This window comes from Dendrobates tinctorius, unplaced genomic scaffold (assembly GCF_039654945.1).
Source record: "Dendrobates tinctorius isolate UK_male_01 unplaced genomic scaffold, ASM3965494v1 ptg000038l, whole genome shotgun sequence".
Taxonomy (NCBI): Eukaryota; Metazoa; Chordata; class Amphibia; order Anura; family Dendrobatidae; genus Dendrobates; species Dendrobates tinctorius.
This window is the reverse complement of record NW_027361706.1, coordinates 5,127,831-5,152,808: the sequence shown is the minus strand read 5'-3', so window position 1 is coordinate 5,152,808 and position 24,978 is coordinate 5,127,831. Positions and strand designations below refer to the sequence as shown.

The window sequence follows — 24,978 nt, the reverse complement described above, 5'->3', positions numbered from 1 at the left end:
GGTTCTGTCCCTAGACGCCGCTAAGGCATTTGATAGTGTGGAGTGGGACTATTTATGGGCGACGCTTCACTGTATGGGCTTTGGCCCGGGCTTTATTGGCTGGATCAAGCTCTTGTACTCGGAGCCGAGTGCTCGGCTGAGGGCTAATGGTGAGTTGCCTGACCCTTTTTCACTTCATAGAGGAACAAGGCAGGGATGCCCTTTATCCCCGCTGCTGTTTGCTCTCGCGGTGGAGCCGTTGGCCTCGAGGATAAGATCGGATGCTGGCATAGAGGGATTCCGGTATGGGGAGCATGAGGAGAAGGTAGCATTATATGCGGACGACCTGTTATTATTTTTAGCGGACGTGGACAGATCATTACAAAACACGATGACACTTCTTGGGGCGTTTGGGGAGGTCTCGGGTCTGGTTATTAACTGGGAGAAGTCTGCGCTCCTCCCACTGGACTCAAGCTCCTGCGATGTGGTAGGTGTGCCGGTTGCAACGTCCCTTCAATATTTGGGCATAAAAATATCCAATAAGCTGACAGATTATGAGAGTCTAAATCTTGTCCCGTTGTTGGACAGGATCAAACAGAAGGTTAAGGCCTGGGCAAAGTTACACCTCTCTGTAGTGGGAAGAGTGAATCTGTTGAAGATGGTAGTTATGCCGCAACTCTTATATGTCCTTCATAATTCCCCTGTCTGGCTTCCTCAGAACAGGTTTCATAAAATTAATATGATTTTTAGAGAGCTCGTTTGGCTGAAACAAGGCGCGAGAATTAAACTTGAACACTTGCAAAAACCTAAGGATGAGGGGGGACTTGCGTTGCCCAACCCATGGCTTTATTTTTTGTCTTCCCAGTGCCAGCATGTAGCAGGAGGGATGGAGGGCGAGTTGGCGGATTTGGTGGGAGGTCAGAAGATCCTTCAATTTTTAGTGGGACGGGGATCACTGGTGTCGAGTCTGGAGTCGGGTAGATTTCGATCTCTTGCATCCAGGTTTCCTACGGTGCTTCTAATGGTGAGAGTATGGGATAAGCTGAGGCAGCTGAGAGGAATACGCGGTCTTACAAAGTACTCCCCCATATGGGACAATCAGCATTTGCCATGTATGAAAACGCTCAGAGGCTTTGCTCACTGGAGGCGGATTGGCATATGGTGGGTGTCGCAGCTGGTGGAGGGAGGGGTTTTTAAAACTTTCGAGCAACTGGGACGGGAATTTCCCCTCCAACGCTCTGTTTTATCAATATTTGCAGCTGCGTCACGCGTATATGGTGCAGAGCAAAAAAGTTGACCTAACCATACACCACGACGTCCTTATTCATAGGCTCGGTATGCAAGGGTCCACCAGAGGACTGATTTCAATGGTGTATGGTGGCTTACTTGGACAGGTCCTGTCAAGGCATCCTATTGGCGCACTGATAAAGTGGGAACAACAGCTGGGTACGATATCAGTGGAGCAGTGGGACTCGATTCTACAGATGATTCCCAGATTGTCTCTTAGTGAGCCTGGCCGCCTGTCTCAGCTATATGTCCTCTATAGGACATACAGGTCTCCCGAATGGTTGTTTAATAGAGGGTTGCGGTCGGATTCAAGGTGCCCCAAGTGCACAACAGATAATGCGGACATTTTACACATGATGTGGACATGTTCTTGCCTGCAGATATTTTGGATCGTGGTCCTTGGCCTTATACACTTGGTCACGGGACAGGATATTCCCAGGGACCCCATGATTTGTGTTCTGGGTTATGTTGATGAGGTGGGAGGGGATCAATATCTTAAAATTGCTGTGGTCAGAATGCTATTTGTGGCCCGAAAGCTGATAGCTTATCACTGGATTTCTGACAAAATCCCCTCAAGAAAAGAATATATTAATAGTTTGAACCAAATATTATATAGGGAAAAGTCTGTGTATCTTAGGAGAGGTGTGCCGCATATTTTTGGGAAAATATGGGAGGGATGGTTGAAGATTCCCAGCCTGGCAGCCTGGAATCTTCTGGATTAGTGGGTGGGCTTTGGAGGTGGTCTCCTGTCGGTTGTTTCTTGCCTTTTCTCAAGTGATTTGGCTGTGTGATACAATTGGGTTTATTCGCTATGTACCAGTCCATGCCATCGGACAAGGGGAGGAGGGTGTTATGGGGGAAGGGTATGTTTGATAACATGTTGTAAGTTGTACATGCCTGTCATTTCCAAAACTTTTAATAAAAACTATCTGATTAAAAAAAAAAACAAGGACCCAATTCCAGGTACCTGCCACAGCACGGGGAAAACAGAATACCTGTGATGTATATAATACAACATAAAGCATCATGCAGGAACCTGATGAGATGTGATATATAACATGCGGTAAACCCAACGAGATAACAATACCAAGAGATGCTTAGCTCATGATGTTACAAATAAGGAAAACCATGCGGGCCATAAAGATATATAGCTAACAATATAGAATAGATTTAGGACAAAACCATTTTTCAAATCCTATGTACGTATAACTGAAGAGTCAAAATAATGCTATGATAATAAATGATATACTAAGGCCAAGGGAAATGATCAGGCCAAGTATTAGAACATATTAGAAAGCCAGCACCAACCCAAAAAATAAATGGGTTAAGTATAGCTCCCAAAAGACAGCCCCAAGTGTACAAGGCATGGTATCAGCCGGAGAAGAAGAGGTTTACCAAAAATAAGGCCATCCGTGCAAAGCTGTGACAGGCAGGACCCAGAGTGGGAGCCCAGAAAGGTGGCCCCACGCGTATCGCTGTAACAGGTACGGCTTCGTCACCAGATCTCAACCCCATTGAGCTGTTGTGGGAGCAGCTTGACCGTATGGTGCGCAACAAGTGCCCATCAAGCCAAACCAACTTGTGGGAGGGGCTTCTGGAAGCATGGGGTGAAATTTCTCCAGATTACCTCAGCAAATTATTTGCTAGAATGCCAAAGGTCTGCAATGCTGGAATTGCTGTAAAGGGATCATTGTTTGATGAAAGCAAAGTTTGAAGGAGAAAATTATTATTTCAAATAAAAATCTTTTTTTTGAACCTTGTTAATGTCTGGACTTGATTTTTAAATTCATTTGGCAACTCATTTGATTAATAAAAGTATGAGTTTTCATGGAAAACTCAAAATTGTCTGGGTGACCCCAAACTTTTGAACGGTATTGTATATGGGGAAAAGTCTACTGTTTGGGCACACGGCAGGGCTCGGAAGGAAAGAGCGCTATTTCACTTTTTGGATGTAAAATTTGCTGGCCTAATTAGCGGACGCCATGTCATGTTTGGAGAGCCCCTGATGTGCATAAACAGTGGAAACCCCCCAACAAGTGACACCATTTTGGAAACTAGACCCATTAGGGAATTTATCTAGATGTGTATTGAGCACCTTGAAACCCCAGGTGCTTCACAGAAGTTTTATAATGTTAAGCTGTGAAAATACACCCACCGACAGGCACCAAGTACCTCAGTTTAAGCTTGGTGTCTGTAGGAGGCGGACCTGGATCTAACCCGAGATCCGCATTTTCCTTACCTGTGTGTAAATCACATTTTTCCTAGATAAATCTTTTTAGCTCCAAATTTTGCATTTTCAAAAGGGTAAAAAGAGAAATTGCTCCATAAAATACCCTGCACTGCAGAATATCAGATCAGGATCTGACAGGCAGGGAAGGAGGCATGCTGTTGCCTGACCTTAGCAGGCGCTCGTAAGCCACCTTCTCTCCAGGACCCGAAAGGAGCCCGCGGCCATCTTTATGCCGGGGGTCTCCATGGAGACCATCGACACATCGGGATGTCCTGATGGAAACGTGCAGAGAGCCCCTCCCTGCGTGATGCTTCTCTATGCTGCTGTCACTATTGACAGCAGCATCAGAAGGGTTAAATGCCTGACACTGGTACTAGCACCGATCGTGGGCATTGCTGCAGGGTGTCAGCTGTCAGATTCAGCTGACACCCGCATGCGATTGCCGCGACGCTCAGCGTGAGGCCGTGTGATCGTGTCGCTGTAGATAGACTGCTCTTTGCGAGAACGCACCTCCCGCAGAGCAGTATATGTACGGCGCATGTTGGGAAGGGGTTAAAGGGAACCTGTCACCATTTTTTTTTTTTTTTTTTTTTTTTTTTTTTTTTTTTTTTTTATAGCATAACATAGTAATGGACAGCCCACTGTAAGATATTTTATCTGATGCTACTTTAGGTGACACGCTGTATCCAGTGATCAGCAGCGCTGCAAGCCACACCACAGACGTGAGATCAGACGATCAGAATATTACCAGCAGTGTTATGAAACAGAGCACTTTAACCGTTACCTCACCGAGGAGGGACACAGCCGTTCAGACAGGTAACCATTGTTAGATTCTCTATGTGGTTCCAGTAGGAGGAAAATAGCTCAGTGGTTTTTGTCTAGACCTGGTCAAACATGTTACATTGTGGTCCATCCATTCTTAAAGGGAACCTGTCGTATGAAAAAATACACTAAACTTGCAGATATGGGGTTAATCTGCAGGTTAACAGCATTCTGAATCTGCCTGGCACTGACACTTAGAGCTCCCTACCGGGAGGAAATGGTCTTTACTCCTCCCGACAGCGGTCAAATTTCAGTCACGGGGGCGGTGCCGGCACGGGTTCAATCACCGCTCTGTGTATAGAGAGCTGTGGCTGCAAGCGCCCCTGGCACTCACTGACGGCCAGCTCTAATGCTGAGCCGGCTGTCAGTCAGTGCCGGGGGGCACGGCACCCCTGTGACTGAAACCCAATTGCTGCAGGGAGTAATAAAGTTTATTTCCTCCTGGCAGCGGGGCTTTAAGTGTCGGTGCCAGGCAGGTTCAGAACCCTGTTAACCTGCAGATTAATCCCATATCTGCAGGTTAATAGTGTTTTTTCACGTGACAGGTTCCTATTAGATGCACCTAAATATGTTCCCATGTGTGATTTTCTGGTGATGTATTTCCTTTACTGGTCTGCAATCCCCCTGGAGAGAGAAAATAATGAACTTGAAATTGACTAAAACTATTAATATAAGGTTCTTATTGCACTTCATCCTTGAACTGCATTCATGCGCCAAACTAACCCCTCCCCAACGTAAGAATGTCCCACATTAGGGTCCGCATGTATGGAGGGGAGCACAGGAGCTGAGGTCGCTCCCTTTCACGCAAATGCCAGCTGTATTACAGATGGCATCTGCCTGTATCAGCAGCAACCAGAGCTGGCTCCCATCGCTGCTGTTTAAGCATTATAAATGCCTCTCTCAATCTCTGTCAGCTTAATATTTACAAGACAAAAAGGGACATATAGGGCTGCTGAGTATGACAGAAGTGCAGATAAGTATATTCATAGGAATTCATTTACTTGAAATGAATACAGGCCTTTCTATTTCAAATCAAATGGATGTCTTGCTAAGGCCAGGTGAGCGTAATAAGTTCTCATGAATACAATACCTGCCTATCTGTCATACCCAACAGTGCTTTGTATCATGATTTTTCTATAGCTATTTATATAATATGTGATAGTTCCTGTACCTAATCATCACTTGGAGCAAGCTGTAGCTGATCTATTCCATCTCTGGCTTTAAAACAGGGTTGTGCCTGACATTTGCACATCCCTCAAAGGTGGTCTTACTACCATTTTCCCTTTGTGACAGCGTTTACCATCCCTACCTGATTAAAGGGAAGGTGCCGTGTTTTTTCATAATTTAATGTAAAACAGAAAATAGTATAAAAAGATATTGTCCCCTAAGCTTGACTCATTGGTGTGTATGGTGTGTTTTTTTTTTTTTTTTTTACTGTATTAATGCAGCCACCGGGGGCTGGCATTTTACCTTTCTGGCTACTGAACGACACTTTCCATGCTCATTTACGGCAGTCCCTGGGCATAAGACATAACAGTCGGCTCCCGATCCTATCTGTATCATTGCAGCTGCATCAGGAGTGAACGGGGCACGCCTCTGTGGGCAGCTCAATTCACAGCAGTAGGTGTGGCTAGGCGCCATCTTATTAGAGCCCAGTGCTTTCATTTTAGCTCCATTTACACTCTATTGCAAGCCCTGGATGCTGTACTGTTCCAGCATAACGGCTAGGATTTTCACTCTGCACATACCAGCTGCAGGAGGGGGGAACCAGGACGAGCTCCTGGAGACCGAGCTGCTCTTTCCAAAACACCTGACCAGCTGCTGCCCCTGCTCTTGCAAAATATAGGAGGAGCTGCTCCCTGCTGTTTCAAAACACTTGGCAATCTGTTGGACATCTAATCCTCTCCTGTGTGATACTGACTGCTGAGCCGTGTATCTAATCCTCTCCTGTGTGATACTGACTGCTGAGCCGTGTATCTAATCCTCTCCTGTGTGATACTGTCTGCTGAGCCGTGTATCTAATCCTCTCCTGTGTGATACTGTCTGCTGAGCCGTGTATCTAATCCTATCCCGTGTGATACTGTCTGCTGAGCTGTGTATCTAATCCTCTCCTGTGTGATACTGACTGCTGAGCCATGTATCTAATCCTCTCCTGTGTGATACTGACTGCTGAGCCGTGTATCTAATCCTCTCCTGTGTGATACTGACTGCTGAGCCGTGTATCTAATCCTCTCCTGTGTGATACTGACTGCTGAGCCGTGTATCTAATCCTCTCCTGTGTGATACTGACTGCTGAGCCGTGTATCTAATCCTCTTGTGTGATACTGTCTGCTGAGCCGTGTATCTAATTCTATCCCGCGTGATACTGTCTGCTGAGCTGTGTATCTAATCCTCTCCTGTGTGATACTGACTGCTGAGCCGTGTATCTAATCCTCTCCTGTGTGATACTGACTGCTGAGCCGTGTATCTAATCCACTCCTGTGTGATACTGACTGCTGAGCCGTGTATCTAATCCACTCCTGTGTGATACTGACTGCTGAGCCGTGTATCTAATCCACTCCTGTGTGATACTGACTGCTGAGCCGTGTATCTAATCCTCTCCTGTGTGATACTGACTGCTGAGCCGTGTATCTAATCCTATCCTGTGTGATAGTCTGCTGAGCCGTGTATCTAATCCTATCCCGTGTGATACACAGCTCAGCAGACAGTATCTAATCCTTTCTTGTGTGATACTGTCTGCTGAGCCGTGTACCTATTCCTATCCCGTGTGATACTGATAGCTGAGCCGTGTATCTAATCCTATCCCGTGTGATACTGATTGCTGAGCCGTGTATCTAATCCTATCCCGTGTGATACTTCACTCCTGAAATACTCTGTGCTGCTGTCACCCTGCTGGTTTTATGTGTGATCTACATGGTATTGTGTATGATCTATCTGGCGGTATTATGTGTGAAGTATATGGCTGTATTATGTGAGAACACTATGGCAGTATTATCTGCTAAAAGGGGACCCATTCAAGGGTGGTTCTGGCTCAGCACCTGCACACGGGTGAGGGGTAATAGTTAGGTTCAGACAGGGGAGGGCTGGTGAGGTAGCTGAAGAGGGGTCTCATTTTTATCGTTACTGAATGGCTACATTTCCCCCCATCCTGCTTCCCAGCGTCACCCCGGACTGCGCCTGTCGTCTCGCTGTCACACATCGCCAGGACAGGATCTGAGTAGGGGAATGGAGTCTTTGCATGCAAAGTCTGGATCAGAACAGGCCATCAATCATCAGAAATGTTTCCTGGATTTCTGTGCTGCTGTCTCCCTGCTCCTCTCCCATATACGTATCTTCCTTTGTGCCCCCCATAGACCAGCACACTGCTCTCCTGAAATACTCTGTGCTGCTGTCTCCCTGCTCCTCCACCATATATCTCCCTCTGTGCCCCCCATAGACCAGCACACTGCTCTCCTGAAATACTCTGTGCTGCTGTCACCCTGCTCCCAGAATCCTTGGTGCCTGCCATCCTCAGTGACCGAAGACCCCATTCCTCTCCTCAGATCCTGTCCTGGCGATGTGTGAAAGCGAGGCGACAGGGGCCTGATGTATGATGGATGGAGCAGGGTGACAGCAGCACAGAGTATTCAGGAGAGCAGTGTGCTGGTCTATGGGGGGGCACCCTGTTCGGTGCCAGGGATTGTACATAGAGCGCTGTGTTTTATACACCTGGATGGACCGGCTGCTTGTCTGCTCCACAGAAATCCAGGAAACATTTCTGCTGATTGATGACAACCTCTCTTTTCCCTTAGGCCTGTTTAACACATCAGTTTTTTTGGTCAGTCAAAATCCGCTAAAATGGCGGATGACGGATCCGTTCCTGTAGTGACCACAACGTTTGGCACCGGACCGTTATTTTAACGGATCCATCAAAGGAAGAATTTTAAAGGAACCGCTGTCTGGGGGGAGAGAGGTGGAGAGGGGGAATTTTTCAGCCGCCAGAACAGAGTTTGGGGTTAAACTTCCGGCTGAGTGAAGTCTCTCGGGCTTGCGCAGTGAGAAATGCGGATACTGCCGGCCGAAAAAACGTTGCATGGTCCATTCGGGCATGTCGGTGGACGTCAAAATTTTGGCGGATCTGCTAAAAAACGGATCCAATGGATGGCCATCCGTCAAGATCCGCCGGTATTGCAACTCAATGGGAAAAAAACGGATCCGCCACGAAAAATGGCGGATCCGTTTTTTTTTTTTTCAAAACGGCGGATTTTGACTGATGGACACAAACGGATGTGTGAAACAGGCCTTAGCAAACACCCAGAAGGGGAGGAGAGGAGTGACATCACACCCATGTCAGCAGATTCCGCCCATAATTACTGCAGGGCAGTAATGTGAGCTAGTTGTACTCTAGGTTTTTGTGCCAAATTTCAGTAGCTGCTCCCCCTAGTGTTAACAAGTGGAAATGCCAAACTTTTTTAAATTATTTTTCATACTTTGCAAGATTAAAAACAAATTATAATATTTTTTAAGAAAACGTAAACATTAATTCTTTGCATTTTTAAAATTGCTGAAAAAAATTTTTGGATGGCACCTTCCTTTTAACCCCTTAATGTCCAATGACGGACACAGTCCGTCATCAGACATTTCCCCTGCTTTGATGAGGGCTCCGGCGCCGAGCCCGCATCAAAGCCGGGACATGTCAGCTGTTATGAACAGCTGACGTGCCCGCAATAGGCGTGAGCGGAATCACCGTCCGCCCGCGCCTATTAACTAGTTAAATGCCGCTGTCAATGCTGACAGCGGGCATTTAAATAGCATTTCCGGCCGCCGGGCCGGAAATGACGTCATCGCCGACCCCCGTCACGTGATCGGGGGTCGGCGTCATGTTGCCTGGACAACCAGAGGTCTCTATGAGACCTCTATGGTTGTTCCATGCATATGGCTTTCAGCGCCACCCGGTGGTCGGCGCTGAAAGCACAGCAGTAAATCTGCTACATATGGGCGATCTGCTCATCGCCCATATGTAGCAGAGCCGATCGGGTTGCGCAAGCTTCTAGCCTCCTATGGAGGCTATTGAAGCATGCCAAAAGTAAAAAAAAAAATGTTTAAAAATAAAAAAAAATTAAAAAAACCTAAAAGTTCAAATCACCCCCCTTTCGCCCCAATCAAAATAAAACAGTGAAAAAAAAATCCCACATACACATATTAGGTATCGCCGCGTTCAGAATCGCCCGATCTATCAATAAAAAAAAAAAAGCATTAACCCGATCGCTAAACGGCGTAGCGAGAAAAAAATTAAAACCGCCAGAATTACGTTTTTTTGGTCACCAAGACATTGCATTAAAATGCAATAACGGGTGATCAAAAGAACATATCTCCACAAAAGTGGTATCATTAAAAACGTCAGTCCGGCACGGAAAAAATAAGCCCTCACCCGACCCCAGATCATGAAAAATGGAGATGCTACGGGTCTCGGAAAATTGCGCAAATTTATTTATTTATTTTTTTTAGCAAACTTTGGAATTTTTTTTCACCACTTAGATAAAAGAGGACATAGACATGTTTGGTGTCTATGAACTCGTAATGACCTGGAGAATCATAATGGCAGGTCAGATTTAGCATCTAGTGAACCTAACAAAAAAGCCAAGCAAAAAACAAGTGTGGGATTGCACTTTTTTTGCAATTTCACCGCACTTGGAATTTTTTTCCCGTTTTCGAGTACACGATATGGTAAAACCAATGATGTCATTTAAAAGTACAACTCGTCCCGCAAAAAATAAGCCCTCACATGGCCATATAAACGGAAAAATAAAAAAGTTATGGCTCTGGAAAGAAGGGGAGGGAAAAATGAAAATGTAAACCCAAAAATACCCCTGGTCATTAAGGGGTTAAGGATCTTTGTACTACAGAGCACCCAGCTTTTTTTTTTTCCTTTCTTCATATTTCTCCTTCACCTCATTGTGGGACACAGGACCATGGGTGTATGCTGCTGACACTAACTGAATATAAAAAAAAATGTAACTCCTCTTCCTCTGCAGTATACACCTACCACTGGCTCCAGCTGAACCAGTTCATGCTTAGTGTCTGTAGGAGGCACATGGTTCTGGTTTCAGACCAGAATTTTTTTATTTTATTTTTTATTCTATTTTTCACTCTTTAATATTTTTTTCAAGGATTACAGGGGTGACGGATTACTTCAGGGTTTCGATCTCTCCCAACCAACAACAGACGGAAATGTGGAGTGTCACCTCCACGTATCCCCTCCTGCACCATTCATAGGCATGCCTGAGCTCTATTCTATGGGAGACCGGTCCCTTCAGGGCACCGCTCTCCCCGCACCAACAACAGACGGGAACATGGAGTGCCACCTCCATGTACCCTCTTCTGCAGCCAGGCTTACTACTGCCAGACCAATAGACCTGTCACATCCTGGAGGAGTTAACCCCCTCGAATGTACAGAGGCACTGATGGCGTCCGTGCGGCCCCCACTGGATCACCACTGATAGAACAGCGGTGATGGGAGGAGACAGACGGTCCCTCTCCACATCCCTAACAAAGTGATGGTGGGTGGAGGGTTCCTGCACAATCCACGCTGCAGCACCTGACCTGTAGGCAAAGCAGTCCCGAGCTCTGCGCTTCTTCGCAACGGGTCTCCAGATCACTGCGGGTAAGTGCCCGAGTTGGGCTCGGCAGGAGGGCTCCTATAGCACGCGTGTTTTCCCCAGGGCGTTTTTTCCCCCCAGGTGCATTCCAGCCGGTGCCGAAAACTTAGTCCCCAGCTTCGGCTTATGATAGGCCGAAACCCGGAAGCTATGCCCATTCGCTTGTGTTGCACCGGCAGCTCCGCCCACTCGCTTGACACTTCTCACTCAGAGCGAGACTGTTTTTCCTGCTCCCGGTGGCCATTTTTTCTTACCAGCCGCCTCTCTGCACTTGTAGGTTTGGGTTTTCCCCTGGCTTCAGGCTCACTCCTGCAATTCCTGGTGGACATCCTATCATGCAGCCAGGAGGACCGTCTCACAGGGCCACAGGACCTGGGTAAAATCTGTGCTGCGACACCCATTGGCCCTTCTCTGCATTATTTCACTGGTGATTAGCCACCACTCTTCCTATTGGGGCATTTAGCAGAGTCAGGACATACTGGGGTACACCATGTCATTCTCGAAGGCATCCAAGAAGGCTACCAAAACACAGTGTTTTTCATCTCATGTACCACCTGTCAGACTTCGTTGCTACGGAGCCAGAGTACGCCACTCTGCGAGGCCTGTGATCCCGATCGCGTTCAGGAGCCATCCGCCGTGACCGTTCCCAGTGTGCCTAGCCCCCCTGAGTGGGCCACGTCACTGTCGCAGTCCATGACTTCTCTAGCCAAAGCGAGTGACTACCTTCAAGATCTCTCCATGGGTCGGGGACATCCATCTGCCTGTCTTGGAGGGTCCCTTTACCACACGGGAACAATCGGCCCGCAGGGGCCGTCCTCACTCAAAAGATACACAGGCATCTTGAAAACGGACCCATACTACGTCTTCCGGGCCCTCTCGCGCCTCGGCATCCATGAGCTCCATTTCTCGCTCCCCCTCACCAGGGGTTCGCAATGAAGAGAACTATGAGTACAAGTCTGACAGGCCTCTTAACCTCAACTCGCCGGATTTTCAGGCGACCATGGATAGTCTCATAGAGGCCGGCAACCAGACTTTGAAGGTTGACGAGGACTCTACCTCCACCCCGGATCACGTGGTGTCCGTCAAAAGGACCAAACGTCCTCATAGGGTGTTTGCCAATCACCCCGAGTTTCAGGACATAATTCGGCGGCCGAGAGCTGCTGGACAAACGCTTCACAGGTCAGAAGCCTCTTCAGGCGAAATACCCTTTCTCATCTGATCTGCATAAGCAATGGGCAGAATCCCCTCCAGTTGATCCACCTGTTTCTCGCCTGGCCTTCAAAATCCTCCTATCCTTACCAGACGAATCATCGAGTAAAGATCCCACGGACCGTCTAATAGAGAACCTTGCCCTTTGGGTTTTTGAAGCCTCTGGCTCAGCACTCTCTTCCTCTTTTTTTTGTCGCGACATTAGTAGCCAAAGCAATGGTATCCTGGGCAGATACTCTTGAGCAGGACTGTATAGGGTAGTGATCTTCCCCCAGAGGGAGCGGATCTGGCCAATCAGATCTCTTTGGTCGCGGACTATTTGGTACACGCTTCTCTGGCCCCGGCTAACGGCGCTGCGCTTGCGGCCTCAAACACTGTCTCTATTAGGAGGGCACTGTGGCTCAGGGAATGGTGAGCAAACTCTGCGTCCAAAAAGTCCCTAACCTCTCTGCCTTACCAGAGCGGTCGTTTGTTCGGAGAGAAGCTGCATCAGCTTATCTCTGATGCCACAGGAGGGAAGAGTAAATCCTCCCCCAGCATAAAGTTAAGCGGCCCTTTCGCCGACAGCAACAGTCATGTTTACGGTCTATTTGCAACAATCCCGATTGGTCCACTACAGCCAACTATTCTGGATCTGGGCGCTCCCTTCATGGGGACAGGGATCCCCAGGTTTCGTATAAGACCAACCAGTCATGGAAGAGCAGATCTAAGGGATCCAGGTCCCATAGATTCTCGCCTAAATGACTCGTGGCATTGTCCGGTCGACAGAGTAGGCAGACGCCTACTCCGGTCTCGTCATGCCTGGCTCTCTGTCATTCACGACGAATGGGACAGGGACCTGGTGTCCTCCGGATACATCATAGAATTTTCTCCCTCCATCATGGTTCTTCCCCTCTCGCCCCCCCCAAAGTGGAGGCGTGGACACATTCCTTTTACTGGGCCATCGATTCACTTTGTCAAGACGGGGTCATTATCCCGGGCCCAGAAAAAGAGAGGTTCAAGGGGTTCTACTCGAACCTACTTGTGGTCCCGAAGAAGGATAGAATGGTGAAGCCCCTCTTGGACCTAAAACTACTAAACAAATTTGTCATGGTCCAGCACTTCAGGATGGAGTCACTCCGTTATGTCATCTCCTCGATGGAGAAGGGGGAGTTCCTAGCATCCATCGACATCCTTTTACCTTCATATCCCCCAGAGTGTTCTCAAAGGTCATGGTGGAAGTCATATTCATCCTGCACTCTCAGGGCATGGTTGGGGCTGCCTTACCTAGACGACCTTCTAATCAAGGAACCATCCTTCCAAGCCTGCGCGGAGTTTGTGCGTATCACTATGGATACTCTTTCTTGCCTGGGCTGGATGATAAACTTAAGCAATTCTTCCCCCCGTTCCAGCTCAGTAGATATCCTTTTTAGGCATGACCCTGGACACTTCCGAGAGTTGGTGATTCTCCCTCGAGACAAGGTCTTAGCCCTTCAACAGGGAACCCGGGCACTTTGTCGTCCTTATCAACACTCCATCCGATTCAGCATGGGGCAAGATGGTGGCAGTGATGGAAGCTGTTCCCTTCGCCCAGCTACGACTCCATCCTCTGTATCATGCGCTTCTGGCAGCCTGGGACAGGAACCCTTTCTCCCTAGACCGACTGTGCTGTTTGTCCCCGCAGGTCAAACAGGAACTCAGGTGGTGAACGTTGCGGTCTTTTCATCCAGGGGAAATCCTTTCTCCCGATTCATTGGCTGGTGGTCATTACCGACGCCTGCCTTCTCAGCTGGGGAGATGTCTTCTGTCAACACACTCCCCAGGGGCGTTGGTCACCTTGGGAATCACACCTTCCAGTCAACGCCCTGGAGATTTGGGTGAGCTGTTTGTCCCTGCGGCAGTTCCATCACCTGGCGGGTCGACCCATACGAGTTCAATCAGACAACGCCACAGCTGGCATATCATCCATCAAGGGGGCACCCTCAGCAGGGCGGCAATGCACGAGGTGGAACACATGCTCCGCTGGGCCGAGAGAAACCACTCCCTCATCTCAGCAGTTCACATCCCGGGTGTGGAAAACTGGGCGGCAGACTTCCTCAGCAGCCAAGGTCTCACCTTGGTACAGTGGTCACTTCATCCTGAGGTCTTCCAACAGATTTGTCATCGCTGGGGGATTCCGGACATGGATCTCATGGCCTCAAGATTAAACGTCAAGGTGCCCAAGGTCATAGCTCAGTCCCGAGATCCAGAAGCCATCGTGGTGTCAGTTTCGTCTTCCGTACGTGTTCCCCCCCCCCCAGTTCCGTTACTCCTGAGGGACATCAGGAAGTTCAAGGCAGAGGAGGTCCCAGTGATCCTCGTCGCTCCGGACTGGCCATGCCGGGTGTGGTACACAGAGTTGATGCAACTTGTCGTTGACGTCCCCTGATGGCTACTGGATCGACTGTACCTACTCTCCCAGTGCCCGATTTGCCTCCAGAACTCAGGGGCCCTGTGTTTAACAGCCTGGCTGTTGAATCCTGGGTCCTAACCCAAGCTGGGTTCTCCAAAAAGGTATTTTCCACCATGATTAGCGCTCTGAAACCTGTATCGGTGCGCATCTATCACCGCACCTGGAAAACTTTTTTTTGCATGGTGCAGAGACCGCAGTCATCCTCCTCTTGTCTTCTCCATCCCCACCATATTGGAGTTTCTACAGTCCGATCTGGACTCAGATCTGGCGCTTAGCTCCCTCAAAGATCAGATTTCTGCTTTATCTGTTTTATTTCAGCGCAGGATCGCTTCCAAGCCGCAGATGAGGACTGTCATTCAGGGGGTCTACCACGTGGTGCCTCCCAATAGAATGCCTTTGGATGCCTGGGACCTTAACTTGGTCCTGGGTGTTCTACAGGAGACAACTTTCGAACCACTGTGAGATATTTCACTAACCCACCTTTCATGGAAGGTCGCCTTCCTTGTCGCGGTGATGTCAATCAGGCAGGTTTCGGAGCTGGCCGCCCTGTCCTGTTGAGCTCCTTTTCTAATTTTCCACCAGGACAAGGTGGTTCTCAGGCCGTGCCCATCCTTCTTGCCTAAAGCGGTCTCCTCCTTTCACCTTAACAAGGACATTTTCCTGCCATAGTTTTACACGGCATCGGTACACCGGGTTGGAAAGGCTCTTCATACTCTGGATCTAGTGGGGACTCTCAGAAGGTACATCTCACGGATGGTGCCTTTCCGTCAGATGGACGCGTTGTTCGTGCTTCCTGAGGGTCTGAGCTGCTTCAAAATCTACAATATCCAGGTGTATGCACTTGTTTATTCAAGAGTCTGACCATGTCAGAGGCAAGCATATCCCAGTGGGGATTAAGGCACACTCCACTCGGTGGGTGGGTACTTCTTAGGCCATTCAGCAACAGGCGTCGACAGAACAGGTTTGCAAGGCCGTGACTTGGTCCAGTCTGCACACATTTTCGAACCATTACAATATTCACACTTCGGCTTGAGCAGATGCGGGCCTGGGAAGACGGATCCTGCAGATGGCGGTAGCGCATCTCTATACAGTTGGTACGTGGGGTGTAATCTGTTATGTCGGTTTTCCTCACCCAGGGACTGCTTTAGGACTTCCCATGGTCCTGTGTCCCCCAATGAGGCGAAGGAGAAACAGGGATTTTTGTGTACTCGCTGTAAAATCCTTTTCTCTGAGCCACTCATTGGGGGGGACACAGTACCCACCCTATTGGCCTGATGGCAAAGTTTGTTCTTTGGTTTGACATGTTATAACCGTATTTGATGGTTTTGATCTCCTACTGCTTTGTCACTGCACTGGTTCAAGTGGAGCCAGTGGTATGTGTATACTGCAGAGGAGGACGAGTTATTTTTTTTATATTCACTTACTGTCCGCCTCTTAGTGGCAGCAGCATACACTCATGGTCCTGTGTCCCCCAATGAGTGGCACGGAGAAAAGGATTTTACGGCGAGTACACAAAAATCCCTGTTTTTCAATCGCTATCATTGGCATGTAAATGGTGCCATTTCCAATGCATGTGTACATCGGCTCCCTTTAGACCCTCATGACACGATCACAGGGTGCCGAAGGGGGGCCTACTGAAGGATTTGTCCACTACTCAGACAACCCCTTCTCAATCAGTATGTTTGCCCCCAATCAAATAAGAACATTTATACTAACCTCCAGCGCTGTTCCAGCGGTGTTGCTACTCTTGGGCCCAGTCAACTAGCTGCACTCTCTACAACCTTTGGACATATCAGACATCAAGAGGAAGTGAGCGGCCTGCCGCGGCTCTCAATTACTCTTGATGTTTGATTCATCCGAAGGTGGGGAGAGTGAAGCAAACTGGTTAGGCCCAGAGATTGCGTGACATAGCAATGTGACGTGATCCCCGTGAGAGCAAGTAGCAAACACCACTGGAATAGCGCCGGCGTCGGAGGTTAGTCTAAGTGTTGTTATTTTACTGGGGGAAAACATGCTGAATAAGAAGAGGATGTCCAAGTAGTGGACAACACCTTTAGTCCCAGTGGCTGGGCATTATAGGAGAACATCCTTATGAAAAGCAATTAAAATGTCTTATGTACTCTAAAATGGTATCAATAAAAATGTCACCTTGCCATGCAGCGTACAAGCACTTAGGCTGGTTTCACATTTGTGTTTGGAGGCGCAGCGGACACTCGCCGTGAAGCTCCGACCCCTGCTGCGACTACTCCGGTCAGCTCTGCCTATGGGCGCATGCCGCTGCATGTGGCCTGTGTACCTTATCTTTAGCAATAGGTATGCAGGCCGTGCGCAGGTATGCTTTTGCCGCCGCATTCGTCCTTTTGACGGTGCGGCGACCTGCGCCAAATGCAACGTGTTGCATTTTGGTGCGATCACCGCACCGTCAAAAGGACGCATGTGGCGGCAAAAGCATGCCTGCGTACCTAGTGCTAAAGATGAGGTACGCAGGCCGCATGCAGCGGCGTGCGCCCATAGGCGGAGCTGATCGGAGGTGCGGCAGGGGGCGGAGCTTCACTGTAAGCGTCCGCTGCGCCTCCAAACGCAAATGTGAAACTAGCCTTACAAAGGTCAATTGACAGAATAAAAAAAGTTGCTTGTCTCAGAAAAAGGCGACACAAACCAATATTTATTGATTTATTTTTACAAATTTCGGAGTTTGTCAGGAAAAATATATATCTTTGCACCGTGTTAGCCAGATGATTGAAAAATATTAAAATTTGAAAGTCCTCAGTGGTTGATACCTTTTTATTGGCTAACTGAAAAGATGGTAACAAATTGCAAGCTTTAGAGACTACTCTGGTCTCTTCATCAGGCATTGACTAATACAAAATATGAGGACTCTCAAATTTGAATTTGTCAGTTCATTTTTAACGCATAATGAACACTCTAAAAGCAAATTTCCCCCAAAAAATGATGGAATTGTGGGGCTTTTTTCACCATTTCCATTCAATTGGAATTTCTTGTTCCGTTCCATATAGCTTGTATGGTAAAATGTATTGCGTCATTCAAAACTACAACTTTCACAAAACCAAAACAAGTCCTTGCACAGCCATGTGGACAGAAAAAGGAAGAAGGCATGGCTCTTGGAAGCAGTTGGAGGGGAATAGACTAAAGCGCAAAAGCAAAAACTGCTCACGTGAGGGAGTGAATCCATAGGACCCTAATCGCCAATCATATTCCTATAGTGCATCCTTTACACCTGCTGTTGTTTCACCTTCTCTTGCTAGTGTATGCTTCATGGGCACTGCTGTTTTTTGGGTTTTTCTTTTTTGCATACATGGTGTAACAGCTTTCTTGTAACATAGAGACTTGATACGTACGGACTTGAATTATAGCCACGTGTGTATGTAACCACATCTCCATTGGATGTAGCTATAGTAGATACTGTTAGCTAGTGGTCCTACCTCTGGGAACCCCCAACTTATCTGGGGTGTATTGCATAAATATTTAAATATTTTAGATGAGGAACACCCAATAAGCGTACATATTATGTTGCAGATTTTTGTGGTGAAGAAATATTTCTTTAACTTCTCTAAGATTTGTGGTCCAGTCCTAATTTCACTTATTTGTACCTTTTCTCTAGATGACTTGAATTTCGTAATGAAGCCGTATCCCGTATCCCACCACAAAGAGATGACCTGGAGACATCAGCACAACGTCTCTCCTGATATTCCCATAGAGTTTAAGGACCAACAGCACAAAGCCAACGTACAGACAAATAAGTCACACGTCCAGAGAGACGGAAATGAATCCAGCAAGGAAAACGCTAATCTTTACAATGATGTTTATGATCAGTTTGCGAGAACAGAAAAGCAGGGAAAGGAGCATGGACGTAAACCAGACTGGAATAAAAACAGACCTTCAAAGAAATACATCCCAGCTTCGGAGCGGTACCCCAGGGGGCTTCAGAAGCAGAGGGAGGAGAGCAAAGTGCGGAGACAGATGGAGCTGATGCATTTAGTGAAAAAGAATTCTTCTAATAACTTGCATTTGAGAAAAGGGAATTCACCAGAAAAGTCTCCAATTCCAAGAGAAGAAGCCAAGATCTCTCCACATCGTGAAGACATGAAAACTGCGCAAGAGGCCAGAAAGGTAGTAATGTCGTTTGGCCCAAATGTAAAAATTGGATTGATAAAAAGGCTACGAAATGTTTATTTCCCGAGTTACCAATCATGAAAACTATGGGCCAAAAATACTTTGCATAAGTACTCCTATGTTCTCAGGACTTTGCCGTCTTTGTTCTGGCCTTGTTTTGTCATAAGAACGTTCATTTGCATCCACTCATATTCCCATAAGAACACCTAACCCAACAGAGCACTTTGTGGTTGTGGCATAGGAATAGTACAAATGTAGGCTTTAAAATTGGTAAGGGGAAACAGTCTTGTAACATAAAGGCTGAAAAAAGACATTAGTCCATCCAGTTCAGCCTATAAAATTCTGTCAGAATAAATCCCCAGATCTACGTCCTTCTAAAGAACCTAACAATAACTGTAAGATACAATATCGTTACGCTCCAGGAAGACATCCAGGCCTCTTTTGAACCCCTCGGCTGAGTTCGCCATCACCACCTCCTCAGGCAGGGAATTCCAGATTCTCACTGCCCTAACAGTAAAGAATCCTCTTTTATGTTGGTGGAAAAACCTCTTCTCCTCCAGACGCAGAGAATGCCCCCTTGTGACCGTCACCTTCCTTGGTATAAACAGATCCTCGGAGAGATATTTGTATCTTATATACCCTTATATACTTATACATGGTTATTAGAGTGCCCCTCAGTCGTCTTTTTTCTAGACTAAATAATCCTAATTTTGCTTATCTCTCTGGGTATTGTAGTTCCCCTATCCCCTCTATTAATTTTGTTGCCCTCCTTTGTACTCGCTCTAGTTCCATTATATCCTTCCTGAGCACCGGTGCCCAAAACTGTACACAGTACTCCATGTGCAGTCTAACCAGAGATTTGCACAGAGGCAGTATAATGCTCTCATCATGTGTATCCAGACCTCTTTTAATGCACCCCATGATCCTGTTTGCCTTGGCAGCCGCTGCCTGGCACTGGCTGCTCCAGGTAAGTTTATCATTAACTAGGATCCCCAAGTCCTTCTCCATGTCAGATTTACCCAGTGGTTTCCCGTTCAGTGTGTAATGGTGATATTGATTCCTTCTTCCCATGTGTATAACCTTACATTTATCATTGTTAAACTGCATCTGCCACCTTTCGGCCCAAGTTCCCAACTTATCCAGATCCATCTGTAGCAGAATACTATCTTCTCTTGTATTGACTGCTTTACGTAGTTTTGTATCATCTGCAAATTTCGATATTTTACTGTGCAAACCTTCTACCAGATCGTTAATAAATATGTTGAAGAGAATAGGTCCCAACACCGACCCCTGCGGTCCCCACTGGTCACAGCGACCCAGTTAGAGAATATACCATTTATAACCACCCTCTGCTTTCTATCACTAAGCCATTTACTTACCCATTTACACACATTTTCCCCCAGACCCATCATTCTCATTTTGTGTACCAACCTCTTGTGTGGCACGGTATCAAACGCTTTGGAAAAATCAAGATATACCACATCCAATGACTCACCTTGGTCCATTCTATAGCTTACCTCTTCATGAAAACTGATTAGATTGGTTTGACAGGAGCGATTCCTCATAAACACATGCTGATATGGCATTAAACAGTTATTCTCATGGAGATAATCCAGAATAACATCCCTCAGAAATCCTTCAAATGTTTTACCAACAGTAGAGGTTAGACTTACTGGCCTATAATTTCCAGGTTCACTTTTAGAGCCCTTTTTGAATATTGGTACCACATTTGCTATGTGCCAGTCCTGTGGAACAGACCCCGTCGCTGTAGAGTCTCTAAATATAAGAAATAATGCCTTGTCTATTACATTAATTAGTTCTCTTAGTACTCGTGGGTGTATGCCATCCGGACACGGAGAGTTATCTATTTTAATCTTAGCCGGTTTTGCACCTCTTCTTGGGTTAGATTGGTGACCCTTAATATAGGGTTTTCTTTGTCTCTCGGCATTTCACCTAGCATTTCATTTTCCATCGTGAATACCGTGGAGAAGGTGTTTAATATATTAGCTTTTTCCTCATCATCTACAACCATACTTTCCTCATAATTTTTTAATGGGCCTACACTTTCACTTTTGATTCTTTTACTATTGATATAGTTGAAGAACAGCTTGGGATTAGTTTTACTCTCCTTAGCAATGTGCTTCTGTTTCCTTTTTGGCAGCTTTAATTATTTTTTTAGAAAAAAAATTTTCTCCTTAGTTTTTTAGAGCTTCAACCGTGCCATCCTGCTTTAGTAGTTTAAATGCTTTCTTTTTGTACTTTTGTACTTTCACCAATCTTGGGAAAGAATGTGCTGCTGCTTCTTATTAGCTTAGTTTCACACCACGTTTCAGTCCTCATTACTAACTTTGTGAAGACCTGAAAGACTGGATTCAGAAGTGTCCCCAATTAAGCCATAGACTTCATGTAGACGACACTATTGTGCCTGGCTTAGAAAACTGACACTCCTGTAAAAAAGGTCTAAAGAATGTTTCATAGCAAGGTTACTGTATAAGATGCTAATAACACTTTGAAGGGAACATGTCAGCTGATTCCTCCTTGCCAAACCACGGGCCGCATGAAACAGAGCTTAGCTGCACGATTGCAGTTGGGTGTATTTTCTCTGAAATGTTTCTGCATTTCTTAGGAAAAATATATGAGAAGGTTCGGACCATGGTTGAAGACGAGACTTGTCCTGTATTGTCCCCTTTCCTCACCACTGCCTCTTCCATCGCAGAAGACTTTTGTTAATGTACTCTAGCAGCTATTTGTGTGAAATGCCAAAGTGTTCCTATTCATACTGTCTGTAGTTTGGGCAACATGAATCAGGCTCCCTTTAAACTCTGCAGCAGGGGCATGTAATCTGCAATTCTGGAGATGAGCCACTGTGTTTTGTTTTGTTTTACATGGAAGTTTATCGTGGTTTTTTATTTTTTTTTTTTTTGTGGTGGGCAACTTGAAATGTTTTTTTATGTATTATTTTTAGCAAGAAGACAGAGTCCAAACAGTTGAATCAAGTTTCAAGAGGTAAGCAGCTATGTCTTGCTAGTTGTTGCATCAAGTTTACTTTTCTTCTAAAACAGGTGAAGTTCTCAGTGACCCTTTAACCCCTTTAGTGACGGAGCCAAATTTTTGAAATCTGACCAGTGCCATTTTATGTGGTAATAACTCTGGAACGCTTAAACAAATCCCAGTGATTTTGATATTGTTTTTTCGGGACACATTATACTTTATGATTATGGTACATTTCGGTTGATATCTTTTATAAATAAATACAAAACATATCAGAAATTTGAGAAAAATGTAAAAACTTAGCAATTTTCAAACTTTGAATGATTATCCCCTTAATTCAGATAGTCATACCACAGCAAAACATTAGTAACAACATTTCCCACATGCCTGCTTTACATCAGCACCATTTTTAAAATGTTCTTTTATTTTGTTAGCATTTTAGGAGGTTTAAAAATGTAGCAGTAATTTTTCATTTTTTTTTTAATAGGAAATTTACAAAATGTATTTTTTTATGGACCTATCCATGTTTGAAGTGACTTTGGGAGTCCCATATATTGGGAAACCCCCAAAAGTTATACCATTTTAAAAACAGCACCCCCTGACAAACTGCTGTCATGTAGTTTATTAACTCTTCAGGTGATTTTCAGGAATTAATACAAAGTGGCATGACAGATATGAAAATGTGTATTTTTACCACCTAAATGGTGCTAACTTCTAAACAGATTACAACAGCCGTCAGACTCTAAGGCCGCTATTTGCTCGTGAATTTCCATGGCAAACATCAGGACCACAGAATCATGATCTGAGGTCACCAATTGGGATAAAGAGGAAGGCTCCACACTCAGTTAACCATTTATATGATGTAGTCACTATTGATAGCAGCATCTAAGAGGTTAAACAGATTTAGACGGTGCAAACACTGATCGTGGATGATGCAGCAAGTTGTCAGCTATAGTGTACAGCCGACAACTGCTGGATTGTCATCTGTATGGGGAGGCGTCAGTTAGAAGACGTATCGGTGGTCATTGAGGGGTTAATATCCATGTAAGAATATCTATGTAGTGTACAGTGAAGTTTGGAAAGCATATATGTGCATAGGTTAGTGATGTGTCATTTCAGCACCGTGATTAAGTCTAATGAGACAGGAAAACCTTTCATCTTCAGATCTGATTTTAGATTTTCACCTTGATGGTGAAGTTACTTTATTGAAACCAGCGTGTTTTTGTCTCAGACCAGACTCTCCACCCGTCCCTGCGGTGAAGAACAGATTACACCACGCTCAGAAGAGATCCACCGTTACACCCATTCCTTTAGTTCCCAATGGAAACACCGTGTCCATCCTGCGACATGTCACTCCAGACCTGGAGAAATTGGAATCGGACCGACCTCCATCTTCACAATTTGTTCCATATGTTCGGACAAAAGAGATTTACTATTTAGATCCTGACGCCCCTATGTCCAGGCCTTCAACACATGAACCTCAGCACAATCCATCAGGTAAGAAACAAATGCAATCTGATCACCAGTTGACAAACCATTTGTGTACGCGTCTATTTTGGCTAAAGTTTGTGTTGGTACCCCTATTCTTTTACCTATTACATTATTTTGATGTAGGGATCCGCTACTGCATGAACGGTAGTGGAAGAGATCGCACCCCCCTCCCCCCATGCAAAAATCATAACTCCTCTAAAATGTTTTGATATGTAATGTACATCATCCCTAAGTACCGCCTGGCTGGAGGTTCTACTAGAATAGGGTTTGTTATGGTCTACAGCCTTGGAAGCCCAAATCTGTAGGGGCAGTAGCTATGAACTAAGATGAATAAAAATGCATATCTCAGGAAGTCAACCTTTTTTTTCCCTGCTACCAATCAGATTTTCATCTCTTACTTTTGCAAATACCCTTCTCTTTAGGCAATGACCAGGAATCTCGACAAATGTTCATCTCTGATCATACAAAAGACCCTTTGCTGAATCCTAATGTCGTCAGAAATAAAGACCGACAGCAAGCTATACTGAGGGGGTTATCAGAATTACGGAAGGTTGGTATGGTCTTCATTCTGGAATAATCTCCACTAGTTGTTGTAGAGTCAGCCTGAACCATAAGTTAATGTTAAGATCAGTGAGCAGGAAAAAAAAAAAATGGGAAAGACTTAAAAGTTTGTGGCTAAAAAGGCTGTGTAAAAGTGTACGGGTACTGCGGGAATTATAGATAATGCAGTGTGCATTCTGTGGTTTTAACTTTTTGTTCTCTCTCTTTAGGGCTTGCTTCAGAAACAAAGGGAGTTGGAGACAGGGTTGATGCCCGATGTTTAAGCCGCTGGACTGGGCTTCTGTGTGTTGTACCATAGGACTGTGTGTGACTTATTATTATTATGTTTACTAGATGCACTGTATCATGATCAATGTGAACTGTGTTTGCTGCTGTGTATTTATCAGACTTCTCATAGGAGTGTTGGTCAATTTTGTAGATTTGTTTTTTAATAAAAATTATTTTTGTATTTTTTTTGTATATTTATTTAGTTTTTTAATTTTCACAGCCAACATTAGTGTTATTAACCTTTTTAAGGATCAGGAAATGTTTCATATTTTTGCCTTTTTGTTTTTTTTTTTTCTTTTGCTTTCTATCAAGAATAACTTTTTTTTTTTTTTTTTCTGGGGCTGTGACGTGCGGACGCAACACCTCCCACAGCCCCGTCACCGTTGATGGCAGAGGATAGAAATGCCACAGTGCGCACGCTCCAGACGGGCCTGTGACGTGCGCACCGCAACACCGCCCCGTTACTGTGGGAGAGGATAGAAACGCCGCAGTGCGCACACTTCATACTGGGCTGTGATGTGCGGTGCAGTCTTGATGACTGACCGCAGTCTGTGGAGGATGGGTCACGCCAATTTCCAGAGTCAGGAACTTGTCGTGACATCGGTGGATATTAGCGGCGGCTGCAGCCTGGGGATCACGTGACCCGGACTCAGCCGCCAGCATAGCGCCGCTCACAGGCAGTATACGCAACATAAGGTGGTATTAAAATTCATTAGGTGCCCCGGGGGTATACATTGGGGGGTTAATTTAAAGTAGTGGACAACCCCTTTAAGCGATAAGAGAAAAAAATATTTTTTTTCACCAATTTCCCCATGACCACACCATGAGAGAGGGCATCCGCCCTTCATGGACAGTAAACCTACAGACATAAAAGGGTGGCACCTCTCCCACGCATCTGTTGGTTTCCTGTCCTTGGCGGGTAAACCGCTTGCAGACAT

General features: G+C 46.0%; 1 protein-coding gene across 2 annotated transcripts in view; it reads left to right on the top strand.

Annotated features, from left to right (window-relative positions):
- The window catches only part of CCDC66 (coiled-coil domain containing 66), a 63,650-nt gene extending 39,429 nt beyond the window's left edge, over window positions 1-24,221 (top strand). For both annotated transcript variants that reach the window (XM_073574139.1, XM_073574138.1), the window contains exons 14-19: window positions 4,169-4,312; window positions 18,219-18,727; window positions 21,696-21,736; window positions 22,953-23,218; window positions 23,635-23,762; window positions 23,983-24,221. In XM_073574139.1, coding sequence (XP_073430240.1) covers window positions 4,169-4,312; window positions 18,219-18,727; window positions 21,696-21,736; window positions 22,953-23,218; window positions 23,635-23,762; window positions 23,983-24,036 — 1,142 coding nt within the window. In that variant the 3' untranslated portion in view covers window positions 24,037-24,221. The remainder of the gene's footprint in view (window positions 1-4,168; window positions 4,313-18,218; window positions 18,728-21,695; window positions 21,737-22,952; window positions 23,219-23,634; window positions 23,763-23,982) is intronic.
- Window positions 24,222-24,978: the final 757 nt, after the last annotated feature.